Source organism: Ceratotherium simum, chromosome 27 (genome assembly GCF_057802395.1).
Source record: "Ceratotherium simum simum isolate JZ-2026a chromosome 27, ASM5780239v1, whole genome shotgun sequence".
Lineage (NCBI taxonomy): Eukaryota > Metazoa > Chordata > Mammalia > Perissodactyla > Rhinocerotidae > Ceratotherium > Ceratotherium simum.
The window spans coordinates 7,237,562-7,250,337 of record NC_141926.1 but is presented as its reverse complement, the minus strand read 5'-3'; the positions used below and the strand labels follow the sequence as shown (position 1 = coordinate 7,250,337).

The 12,776-nt window shown below is 33.9% G+C and overlaps 1 protein-coding gene across 2 annotated transcripts in view; it reads right to left on the bottom strand.

The window, feature by feature from the left end:
- BRWD1 (bromodomain and WD repeat domain containing 1) overlaps positions 1–12,776 on the bottom strand; it is a 116,511-nt gene that overhangs the window by 16,929 nt on the left and 86,806 nt on the right. For both annotated transcript variants that reach the window (XM_087418073.1, XM_087418074.1), the window contains exons 31-37: positions 12,511–12,631; positions 11,390–11,515; positions 9,824–9,896; positions 8,827–8,868; positions 6,985–7,131; positions 6,210–6,362; positions 625–791 (exon numbers count right to left, since the gene is read on the bottom strand). In XM_087418073.1, coding sequence (XP_087274199.1) covers positions 625–791; positions 6,210–6,362; positions 6,985–7,131; positions 8,827–8,868; positions 9,824–9,896; positions 11,390–11,515; positions 12,511–12,631 — 829 coding nt within the window. The remainder of the gene's footprint in view (positions 1–624; positions 792–6,209; positions 6,363–6,984; positions 7,132–8,826; positions 8,869–9,823; positions 9,897–11,389; positions 11,516–12,510; positions 12,632–12,776) is intronic.

The following is a 12,776-nucleotide window of genomic DNA, read 5'->3' as shown; positions in this document are numbered from 1 at the left end:
AAGCAGACTGTTTTGAATTGAGATGCATAATGTAATCCCCAGAACAATCATGAAGAAACCCATCAAGGGTATAGTGCACATTCAAAATGTACAGGGAAATGCCAAATAACTCAATTTTCCCATTTCAAAACTTTAAAATACCTGTAAGCCACACAAAGAAGAAAGAATATAAATATGAAATTACTGATAAAGAGAATAAACACTACATTTTATATTTCTTCTTTACAACTAATCCTCAGTAAAAACAGGGTGCATTGTATCTAAGCGACATTTTTCCTTAACGCAATCAAGTGCTCAACAGCCATACATAGTAATCACTCTACTCTCTGCATTAAAAAAAAAAGTTTCTAATGCAAAAAGTAAATGATACTTTAAATAATTCTTAATAAGATTTTAAAAGTTGATGATTTTCATTAAAAGCTTACAAATTTACACAATTACAAATCAATACAACAGCTCTATATACACAGAATGCCTTCAAGCCATAAAAAATGACTATTCTTTTCTGAATATGCTATACTCTAAAATCATTAACAATTTTTAGTATAATAAAATCAAAGAAGTATCACAACCTGAAACTTTTTTAAATTGCACACAAAGCCTACAATACAATAACCAATTCACCTGATACTTTTGTTAGCCTGATTGATGCGATTACAACTTTGCCGTCTCTTGAACCTCTGGCTTCTTCGAAGTTTTTCATTGAATTTTTGGCCAACTTTAAAATCAGAGGAGATTTTCTTCATTTTTTCTTCAAATAAGGCCGACAATCTCAAAGTCATACTGTAAATCTGCAAAGATATGAAAGGAAAACTAGAACTAGAAAGTATCTTTAAAAACAATTTTATAAAAAAAAAGATTGTAATCATTGAGGCTACTTGCAATCTATTATATCCCCATTGAAGATAATGGCTGTTACTTATTTTATCTGTTTCTCACCCCTTCCCTTCAATGACATCTGCAAGAAACAGGAAGTATCAAATATATACCTCTCAGACGAAAAGAAAGTTTTAAATCAAGCAACTCTCTAGAATCTAGGGCTTATGTCTATGTAAATGGTTCTCAACTGGCTTTTTCCATTTTCACATCTACATGTACAAACCCAAAAAATGTCCCCTTCTCCTAAAGTTAGATGCGAAGTTGGTTGGTTTTAAGATTGCTATTTAGGCAGCAAAAGAGCAGTGTCTCCTTTGGGCAAGAGAACAAAAGCACTTTTACACCAGTCTCTACTTGCAATTTGACTGCCTTTGGTGCTACTTACATTTAAATATGAATTACAGACAAAAGGATACCTTGCATGCAGTAGAAGAAAAAATATGCCCTAGAACTTTAATATATATGAAAGATTATGTTTTAACAATTTTTATAATTAAATAACATCAAATCTTTAAAAGAACAGCAATGTGATATTAGGTGCTACTATAAATAACTTTTGGTATAACTATGTATTTACAGGAAGTACTCATTACTCATCCACAATCATCCCTGAAAAGAAGTGCAAAAGTCAAATGTTCAAAAGCTAAATATCAATCACTCTAATGCATGGCAGAGGAGAGTGGAGACTCTTAACACTAGAAAACAAAAGTATGTGAGATACATGAATTTCCTATATGCTTCATATATATACATACATATATAAAATGAATCTATGTGAAACTTATGATCCCACTTCATCTTTGAAATGATCTTAGACAATTATTTCCAGTATTTTGAGTATACAGTCACACCGCATAATGACATTTTGGTCAACGACAAACTGCATATACAACTGTGGTCCCATGAGATTAGTACCATATAGTCCAGGTATGTAGCAGGCTATATTATCTAGGTTTGTAAGTACATTCTTTGATGTTCAAAGGATGCAACTGCCTAAGGACACATTTCTCACAAAGTATCCCTGTCGTTAGGTGACACGTGACTGTATACGAAATTTATTCTTTTCCTTCAAATTGAATTCTAGTGTAAGTCACTAATTTTAATGAGTGATTTTTTCTCAATCATATTAAGTTTGAAACCTCTGATTATCTGTAGTATCACATTTTCATGTTTTCTCACTAGCTTTTATGTAAAATTAATAATACAATTTAATTGAAAATAAACATTATTTAACAAAAGTGGGTGCTAAAATTATCAGCTCTTCAACATGAAAAAGAGCATGTATGAAAAACCCACAGATAACATCATACACAATGGTGAAAGACTGAAAATCTTTCCCCCTGAGATGAAGCATGAGATAAGGATGCCCACTTTCACCAGCGCTATTCAACACTGTACTTTAAATTCTAGCCAGAGCAATTAGACAAGAAATAAAAATCATTCAAAATTGGAAAGGAAGAAGTAAAACTAGTATCTCTATTCACAGATGATATGATCCTATATATAGAAACAAAGATTCCACAAGAAAGCTATTAGTGCTAATAAATGAATTCAGCAAAATTACAGGGTATAAGATCTACACACAAGAATCTTGTGTTTCTATACACCAACAATGAACAATCAGAAAAGGAGATTAAGAAAGCAACTGCATTTCAAATAGCATCTAAAACAATAAAATACCTGGGAACAAATTTAACCAAGAAAGTACAAAACTTGTCACTGAAAATTATAAAATAGTGCTGAAAGAAATTAGACCTAAATAAATGGAAAGACATCTCTTGTTAAGGGATAGGAAGACTTAATACTATCAAGATGTCAACACCACCCAAAGCAATCTACACATTCAATGCAATTCCAATCAAAAATTCAACCAACTTTTTTTTATAGAAATGGAAAAAGCCAATCTTCAAATGGATAGTAAATTGCAAGGGAGCCTGAGTAGCCAAAACAATCTTGAAAAAGATCAAAGTGAGAGGACTCACACTTACTGATTTCAAAACTGACTACAAAGCTGCAGTAAACAAAACATTGTGGGACAGAGACAGACAGACAGACACACAAATAAAGACTAAAGGAATAGAACTGAGTTCAGAAATAAACCCATATACCTATAGCCAACTGATTTTCAAAAAAGATGCCAAGTCCATTTAATGGGGAAAGAATGGGGGCAGCCCCATGGCCTAGTGGTTTAAGTTTGGCACGCTCTGCTTCAGCGGCCAGGGTTCGGTTCCCAGGCACGGACCTACACCACTCGGCGGCAGCCACGCTGTGGCAGCACAAATAGAGGAAGACTGGCAGAGGTGTTAGCTCAGGGCAAATCTTCTCAGGAAAAATAAAAAAACAAAGGGAAAAAAAGAATGGGGAAAGAATAGTCTCTTCAACAGATAGTGCTGGGATAACAGGATTTCCACAGGCAAAAGAATGAACTGGACCCCTACTTTACGGGAAAAAAAGAATGGGGAAAGAATAGTCTCTTCAACAGATAGTGCTGGGATAACAGGATTTCCACAGGCAAAAGAATGAACTGGACCCCTACTTTACACCATGTACAAATATTAACTCAAAATAGATCAACAACTTAAATATAAAAACTAAACCATAAAACTCCTAAAAACACATAGGGGACTACTTCATGACACTGGATTTGGCAATGGATTCTTGGACATGAAACCAAAAGCACAAGAAACCAAAGAAAAAATAGATTAATTGGACTTCATCAAAATTAAAAACTTTTATGTATCAAAGGACATTATCAACAAGTGAAAAGACAACCTACAGAATAAGAGAAAATATTTCGAAAAACTTTATCTGATAAGGGTTTAATATCCAGGATATACTAAAAAATCCTTACAACTCAACAACAAAAAGACAAAAACATCCAATTAAAAAATGGGCAAAGCACTTGAATAGATATTTTTCCAAAGACATACAAGCAGCCAACAAACACATGGAAAGATACTCAACATCATTAGTGTACTGACTGTATTTTCTTATTTTCTGTATTCTTGATGTTCTGGCACTTGGAGCCTTGATCCTGAACAGACAGCCCCTCCCAGCACTAGCTAATTCCTAGAGACAGCAAATGACTCTCTTGCAAGTGCACTTCTGATACACAAAACAATCAATCCAAAGCTCACACCCCTAACTATCTTCTTTATTAAACTCTCACACACCAAGCCAATATTCCCTCTACCCTAAATCATCCCAGGACCAGGAGCCAGACATCTAGGGAACATCCCTATAGGCCAAAGCTCCCAGAATTATTCAAACTAGCCAACCTTAAACTGTTTACTCTGCCCTGCCTTGTCTTCCTGCAAAAACATCACTAAAGGCTCAGCGCCATGCTCTTTCCTTTCCTCCCCTCTGCCTAATGACCAACCCGGGTCCATCCCCATGTGGCCTTGCATGGTGTGTCATGCTTCCTGTTTCTAAGGATCTGTGAATGTAAACTTCTTCCTTCATGACAACTATTTCCATATCTTGTCTTACCATACCTGATTAAAACAAAACCCACGTACGATTTTTAATAAGTCATAAGAGAAATGCAAATCAAAACCACAATGAGATAATACTTCACACTCACTAGGATAGCTACAATTAAAAAAAAAAACAAGAAATAACAAGTGTTGGGAAGGATGTGGAGAAACTGGAATCCTCGTACATTGCCAGTGGGAATGTAAAATGGAGCAGCTGTTATGGAATACAGTTTGGCGGTTCCTGAAAAAACTAAAAACAGAATTACCCTGTGAACCAGCAATTCCACTCTTAGGTATACACCCAAGGAAACTGAGGGCAAGAACTCTTACAGATACTTGTATTCCAATATTCACTGCGGCATTAATCACAATAGCCAAAAAGGAGAAATAACTCCAGTGTCAATCAACAGATTGATGGATAAACAAAATGTCATATACCCATACAAGGGAATATTATTCAGCCATAAAAAGGAATTAAGTTCTGACACATGCTACAACATGGATGAACCTTTAAGACATTATGCCAAGTGAAACAAGCTGGACACAAAAGGACAAATATTGTATGATTGAATTTATATGAAATATCTGGAACAGGCAAATTCATAGAGATAGAAAGTAAATTAGAGGTTACCAAGGGCTGAGGGAAAAGCAGAATGTAGAGTTATTGCTTAATGGTTACAAAGTTTCTGTTTGGGCTGATGAGTTTTGGAAACAGAAAGCAGTGATGGTTGAACAACTTTGTGAAAGTAATGCCACTGAATTTTACACTTTAAAAATGGTTAAAATGATAAATTTTGTTAAATTTATCTAACTACAATTTTGAAAATCTGAATAACGTAATATACCAAAAACCATTAAATTATACACTTTAAATGGGTGAGTTGTATGATGTATCCTCAAACAGGTATTTTAAACAAAAGGGGGAAAAAAAACTTGAAATTATTTTCTCTCTGGAAATAAACAGTCTCACAAAGGTGAATACTGATAATAACAGAAACTTGGAAAAATGTTAGACTTTAACCTTAAATTGATCCAGTAAGCAATATGGATATTGAGTGCAATGAAAGAGTTCTCCAATTGAGATAAGAATTAATAATGCAGAAGCAGTCTGATAATAAGAAATGAGGGGAAAGTGAAATCAAGGCAAAATGAATAATTAGCAGTGCCAGTCAGTGATGATGGAGAAAGTGCTATCTCATGCAAGTGCTTTACTTTAAAATCTTACTTCTCAAAATATTGCTGTTTTTTTTAATTACCCAGCACATTGGCTACAAGGGTTTGTGATGTTTGTGAAAATTCACTGAGAGTATACGTGCACTTTTGCATACTTATTATGCTTCAACGAGTTTTGAAAAGTTATCCAACATATAACATTTTAACAAAAATTTAGGAATGTACTACTTGTGTTCTTAATCAGATAGCTCACGCATTTCTTCTTCAGATCCAGAATATTAGCATGTCATCAGTAGTCCCACCCTCACTTCAGATTTCCCTTTTCTTCATTTTAATATTCTTCTAGACTTTATCAATAAGTTTCCCACCACTTTTCAAGATTTCCAATATATGAAAACATAGATTTTTCTCATTCTATATATCGAACTCAAATTTGTTCATTACACTGTGCCCTCACTCCCACCAATCCTCATTTGTTTATAAAACCTTAGGAAAGAAAAACATTACTTGTTGTAAGTTAACAACAACACATATTTGGGCAGTGGCAAAAGCGCTGTTCTTAATAGTAGTCTTACTCTATTCAGTTATCTTTAATGTTCTAACCTCTACCAGCAAGTAGAAATTAGCATCTACACAGATCAGGCATACTTTTTTTTTTTTTAAATAAACCACTTTAAAAATTACCTTTGATCTTTTGTTTGGTGTATATGCTTTTGCATTGCTAAATATCAACCGGATGTCTTTGCAAAATTCCAAAGGGCTGTCATAATTTCCCGCTTCTAAAGTTTCTCTTACTGTTCCAAAATCCATTGGAGTATCTATAATATCTCGGTAGTCCTAGGTTTTAAAAACAATAATTAGTTCAAAGATTTGATTCCTGCTTTTAGAAATGTAAGTGCATCAGATCTCTAAAATACTCAAAATGATAGAAGAGAAAAACGTTAGAAGGATCTTAAGAATCATTAATAATTTTTAAAAAGAGGCCCAGACATACAGACAAGAAATACACCAAAATGTTATACTTAGTAGCAAGATATAGAATGGTTTTTATTTCCTTCTTTACGCTCTTCTGTAATTTCCAAGCTTCCTACAGTAAATCTGCACTTTATAATCTGACTTTTTTTTTAAGGTGACTTTCCATTCCCCTATTGGAGGAGTGAAGACAGACACTTTTACCCAATTGATAGTTTTCCTGGCGCTGGGCCTACTTAGATAATAAATAACCACGTAGAATCTTCTCATTATTATGTAACACTGGTTAACTAAGTCTTAACCCAAGTGTCTCTATAAATTCAAGAAAACTGTGTAAACTAACTCTTCTACAGCTGACTCAGTGGTAAGAGAAGTTAACACAAAGCCTAGACATCTTATTCTTTAAAGTTTAATTTAAATAATTCTATCCTGATCTCCTCTGTACAAAACAAGAAAAGCCCCAAACATTCAAATAATGGTAACTTACTGGATAGTCAACCAAATCAACAGGTTGTCTAAATGGTTCAGAATCTTCACATTGAAAAATTAAGTTCACTAGTTCCTTACACTGTTTCTTCCAGTTGCTTTCAACATAGTTGGCTGCTCTGATGCTCCTTTTTTTCCATTCATGGACCTTAAAAATACATTCACAACATTAAAAGATTTTTCAGTCTCGGAAAAGTCACACTATGGTATTATAGTATGACAGTAAAAATGCAACTGAGCTGTTGTCTTCTGTATTATGTCATAAGAAGGTGGCTACTTTGATTTTCTTTTCACTTGGAAAAAATCCTCTGTTCTGTAAAAAATAATGTCACATCTGTTACTCAAAAAATATTTTTCATTCCACCACTTATCTCCCAAGTTTAGAAAATGTTTTCACAGAATGTGAAGTGACACATTGGATAACACGGTAGGGAGAATAATGGCCCCAAAGATGTCTACATCTTAATCCCAAGAACCTGTGACTATATCACTTTACATAGCAAAACAGACTATGTAGGTACGACTAAAGGTACGATCTTGAGATGGGGAGACTGTCCTGGATTATCAGGGTGGGCCTAATGTAATCACAGGGGTCCTTATAAGAGGGAGGCAGAAGGGTTAGTGTCAGAGACTGGAAGATGATACACTGCTGACTTGAAGATGGAAAAAGGGGGCCATGAGCTTCTAGAAGCTGGAAAATGCAAGGAAATAGATTCTACCCTGGAGTTTCCAAAAGGAACACAACCACGCTAACAATGTGATTTTAGCCCAGTGAGACCCATGTCAAACTCCTAATCTACAGAACTGTAAGATAATACTTTTATTGGTTAAGCCACTAGATTTGTAATTTGCTATAGCAGCCATAGCAAACAAATACTAAACAGATACTAAACATTTGGGAGTCTGTTTAGAAATGAAATTACATGACAATGACAATCAGATGGTAATAATTCAAATCTAACTTTTCAATGTCATTTGGGGCAAGCACGTTATGAAAATTAATGTGATAAAAAGCTTAAGTTTAAGGAGCATTTGGATAAAATTTAAAATGTTAACATTTTTAAGCATTTTCAGATAAATTACCTTTACTTTTAATTAACATATTACACTAGAACTTTAAGAGCTGCTGGTGACACCACAATTCTAACTACCCAATACGCAAAACTTATTTCCATACATCCTTCTCCTTAACCCCAATCCTCATTTTGAAAAAAGGTTCAGTTACCAAATCCTACTCAATTTTCCCTTTAAAAGGTCTCATCTTCTTCCCTTCTTCTCCGTTCCAAGCAAATACTGTCGTTGACTAGGTTCCCATCCTTTACTCCCAGATTCGTGCAGTGAACTCCTAACTCACTTCCTTTAATACCTATCCTCTTATGGCTCAAAATCTATTTATCTATTTTGGCTGTGAAACTGACTCTGTACTTTAAATTTAAATGAAATCCTTCATTTTCAATACCACCATAATCTGCTCCCAACATAACAGCCACACACAGCCACTGTGCTCACTCCAACATTCAACCTCTACATCAGTCAGGCCAGTACCCGCACCAGCCCGTTGACATGCCACACTTTCCTACATTTTTGGCTTGGATCATAAGATCCCCTACTTTTTGAATGTCCTCTTCTTACTCCATCTCATTCTGAGAACACAGTTCAAATCAAAACTCTTCCACTAAACCTTACCTAACTATCCACCTTTCAGTGATTTCTCCCCTTTCTCTTATAAAATATTCAATATCTATATCAATGTAGCTTTTCAAAGACAACACCTAAAATCTTAGGTTGATTTTAAAACAAAGAAGAAGTAAACAACAAAGGTCAATGAGGCAGATTAACTTACTCTCCTTCTTCCAGAAGATGTTTTAGGAAGATCACTATCATCCTAGGAATAAAATCAGAGCACCTTAAGTATTAATCTTCTCATTAGAAATGTAATAATCCTAATAAAAAGCATACCAAAGACATCAGGTCTTATTAGGTTACAATTTGTTAACAAAAAATCTCAAAAGACTCTATCAGATGATCTCTGTGGCACTCAGACTCCAACAAAACCAACCATTCTTAACAAACCTTTACATTCTCTAAGAACATGCACTAATTCCAAAACAAAGCTATAAAAAGTTGCTTTGTGCATGTCCTACACACTTTAAATTTCTGTTTTACCTCTATCCAGAAAATCCCAGAAACAAAATCTCCTACAGTCCTGGATTTTGTACTCTACACATTTTATCATCTCTAAATCACTTATTAGTATATCCATTTTTATTCCAATATAAATTAGCATGAAAATCAGTGCACTACAATAAGAGTTTGTATAGAAATTGACACTATACTGTTTTTAAGAATATCCTTCCTACAACTCCAAACAGCAGCCTGATTCTGTATGAAGTGAAATTACACATAACTGATATTTGCCTTTACTTACACTTCAATACCATCCAGAGTGAAAGACTTTAGGGTACTCTGAATATGGTAAAGTTCATTAATTTTTAATTACAATTAAATCCAACTCTCAGATATTGGTTTTACCAAAAATATTTCCAAAGTACCTATAACACACCTTTCTCTAGCTAAAATGTGGAAAGAGAACATATCTTGCACCTAAGTCATTCACTTATACATATTTTGTTTATTTGATATCAATTATTGGCTAAAACAAATTACTTCATTGACCATCTAGATTAAAAAAAACTATTTTTATCAAAAGCCTTATTTTCATAATTCATTGGAATATAGCAAGAACTGATAAGATAACCAACATTTTCTACATCATCCATTATTTTTAAGTTACCATTTGAAATTAAGAAAAATCATTATACAATTGACAAACTTCATACCAAATCCTCGGCATTTTGCTCATCATTTTCAGAAGTGTTAGAAAGTTCTGAGATATTTGTACAGTCTTGATTCCTAAAAAACAATTTTTCACTTTTGTAACAGTATGCAGATATAGTTACTGTTGACAAAGATTTAAACTACAGGTTAAGATATAAACAGTCCCCAACCATGCATACCTAATTTCAAGCAGAGGAATATCAGGTTTTTACTACTCTACCCTCTGTGGAAAGAACTGACCATTTTATAATATTGAAAGTTAGTTTTTTTTCAGCTTTTTTTTCAGTTAAGTAGGTACAGAAATTAAGCTAGTAATCCAGAAATAACATATGTATGGCCTCAATTGGATGAATACACAAATGAGTTTTTCTAAGTATCATCACTAGTAATATTTATGCAGTGAGTACCAGGAAAATGGCTGATTTGAGATAAAAGAGAATAGAAGGAAAAAAGGAAGTAGAATTAAAGCAAATTATATCTAACTTCACTGTACACAGAAGAAGAAAGAATGCTCAAGTATGGATATATCTAGGCATGAAGGAGATGAGAATGAGTATGTGATCTTCCTGAAGAAGAAAAGAGGAAAGTTCTGGGGAAACAGTAGTAAGTTCTCCAGACATGGGACAGATTCAACCCAGGAAAGTGAAATAGACTAGAATCAGTAATTCCCTAGTGTATAGCTAGATGTTGAAAATAACGGCACAGCTTATAAATTACTTTCTCTAATAGGATTCTTTCAAGAATTTTTATAGCTATGGGAAAAGGCATTTAAGATCATATAGCAAAATTCATTAATTTTAAAGTAAACAGGCTGAGTAATTTGTCCAAAGTCACAAAGAATGTTCACTAGAACAGACTAGGTTAGAACTTGGATCTCAATTTCCAGGTCAGTTTTCATCCTACTATTCCAAATTGATTTCCCAATGCAAGAAAGCATGTGGAATATTCATATATATGCACTCACTCACACAGGATACAACCCAAAATAGATTAAAACTCAATCTAATCATGAGAAAACATCAGACAAACCCAAATTAAGCACACTCTAGAAAATAAGTGTCTAACCCTCATTAAAAATAATGAGGTCATGAAAGAAAGACTGGGAACCAAGTTAAAAAGACCAAGAAAATAAAACAGTGAATGCAACGGGGATTCTGGATTGCATCCTGAAACAGAAAAAGGACACTAATGTAAAAACTGATGAAATGCAAATAAGTTCTACACTTTAGTCAATAGTATTGTACCAAGGATAATTTCTTAACATTTCATAAGGACACCACAGTTAGGTAAAATGTTTACCTAAGGGGAAACCAGGTGAAGGGTATATACAAGGCAACTCTCTGTAGTATAAATTATTTCAAAATTTTAAAAGTAGGAAAAATTGGATTGTTCAATTTCTCATTCGTTTACTGAAATTATAATCACAATAAGTACGTAAAGAAATGTCATTGAAAGTAACACATTAAAAGGGCGTAATCCAGACAGCAAAAATTAAGAACCGGATGGTTGCCAAGAGCATAATATGCAAAGTCACTTTCCCACAACATCTATAACATGAGATGACTTACTTGATAAATTTTAAAAGTTGGTCAGTTATCTTCTTAGCTGATCTTGCAATTACACTCTCAGGTTCATTAAACGTTCTGGCATTATGTTCTATGTATCTGACTTCCCAAACTAATGCAGATAGCCTCCTTCAAAACAAAAAGTAGGCAATTTAGGGCTTAAAAAATGAAAAGACAGAAAGGAGACCAAGTTAAAAAATCCAGCACGTTAAACCAGCATGACATACTAATTAAACCATAAGTGGAAAGTTACAATGAATAACCTTCTACTGCTGTCAACTTGATCATAGTCATAAGCAATTATACTGGATGCTGAACTGCAGAGAACATGCTTAAGGACCAAAAATCTTAACAGATCACGTAATCACATCCAGAAAACCAACAGAGCAACCTTCCCTTTTCACGCTGCCTACAGAAATGTTCAAAGCTGTTGAGACTCAACGAAGAAAATGTGTTAAATACCATCAATCCTAAGAGAGTCAATGTCACTGTAAACTGGCAAAGTGGTTTCTGATCAAACGCACAATCCCATGTTTGACTACAGAGATAAATTACACCAACAAGGTGGACTCAAGAAGTCAGTTTTTTGTAATGGTAATTTCTCGTAGTTGTTAAAGCACAGAAAATAAAATATTATCAATTGCAAAAAAAAAATCATTTGGAATAGGAAATTTTATAGTTATCCGTGTTCTAGAAGCCAGAGATAAAAAGTTGATAACCCTAGGGAATTAATCTTTCAAAGGCCATAATCCAATTATTATCTAAATTTTATTTCTAAATGGAGCAGCTAAATAGGAATGTTTACATTAAAAAACAAATATAATTTCTAACTACTTATCAAAATTTGTAAGACAAGCAGTCTCCTAAAGATTGAGGAATGAAACATGACACATGATATTTTTTATTATCCAGGTTCTTTCCCTACCTACCTACAGACATCTAACACAATGTCTTACACACAGGACCAAGAAATTACTATTATGAAAGAAGAGAATGAAATAGAAAATAATGTTAATCAGCCCCCACTCCACCAACGTCACCATCAACCAACACTACCTCTATTCACTCTAGCTGGTATGGCCAAATATCTTTTCAAACTATTTTTGAAGTAGGTTTCTACCAACCTGTAAAATCGATTAACAAGTCTCATTCGAATTGTGTAAAGGTCAGTTGGATAAGCTACCACAGTACAGTACTTCGGATACGTACATAGGTCAACTGGACCTGCAAAAGCTGCTGCTATATCTGTGAGGGCAGACAGAAGAATTTTTATCAATAAATTCATTACCTCTAAGTGATAGTTCTCTACAAATCATTCATAAAATAGAGCTACATTGAATACTGCAGGCTTAACCAAAAGGTAACAAATAGAAATTGTAGTAAAGAACAC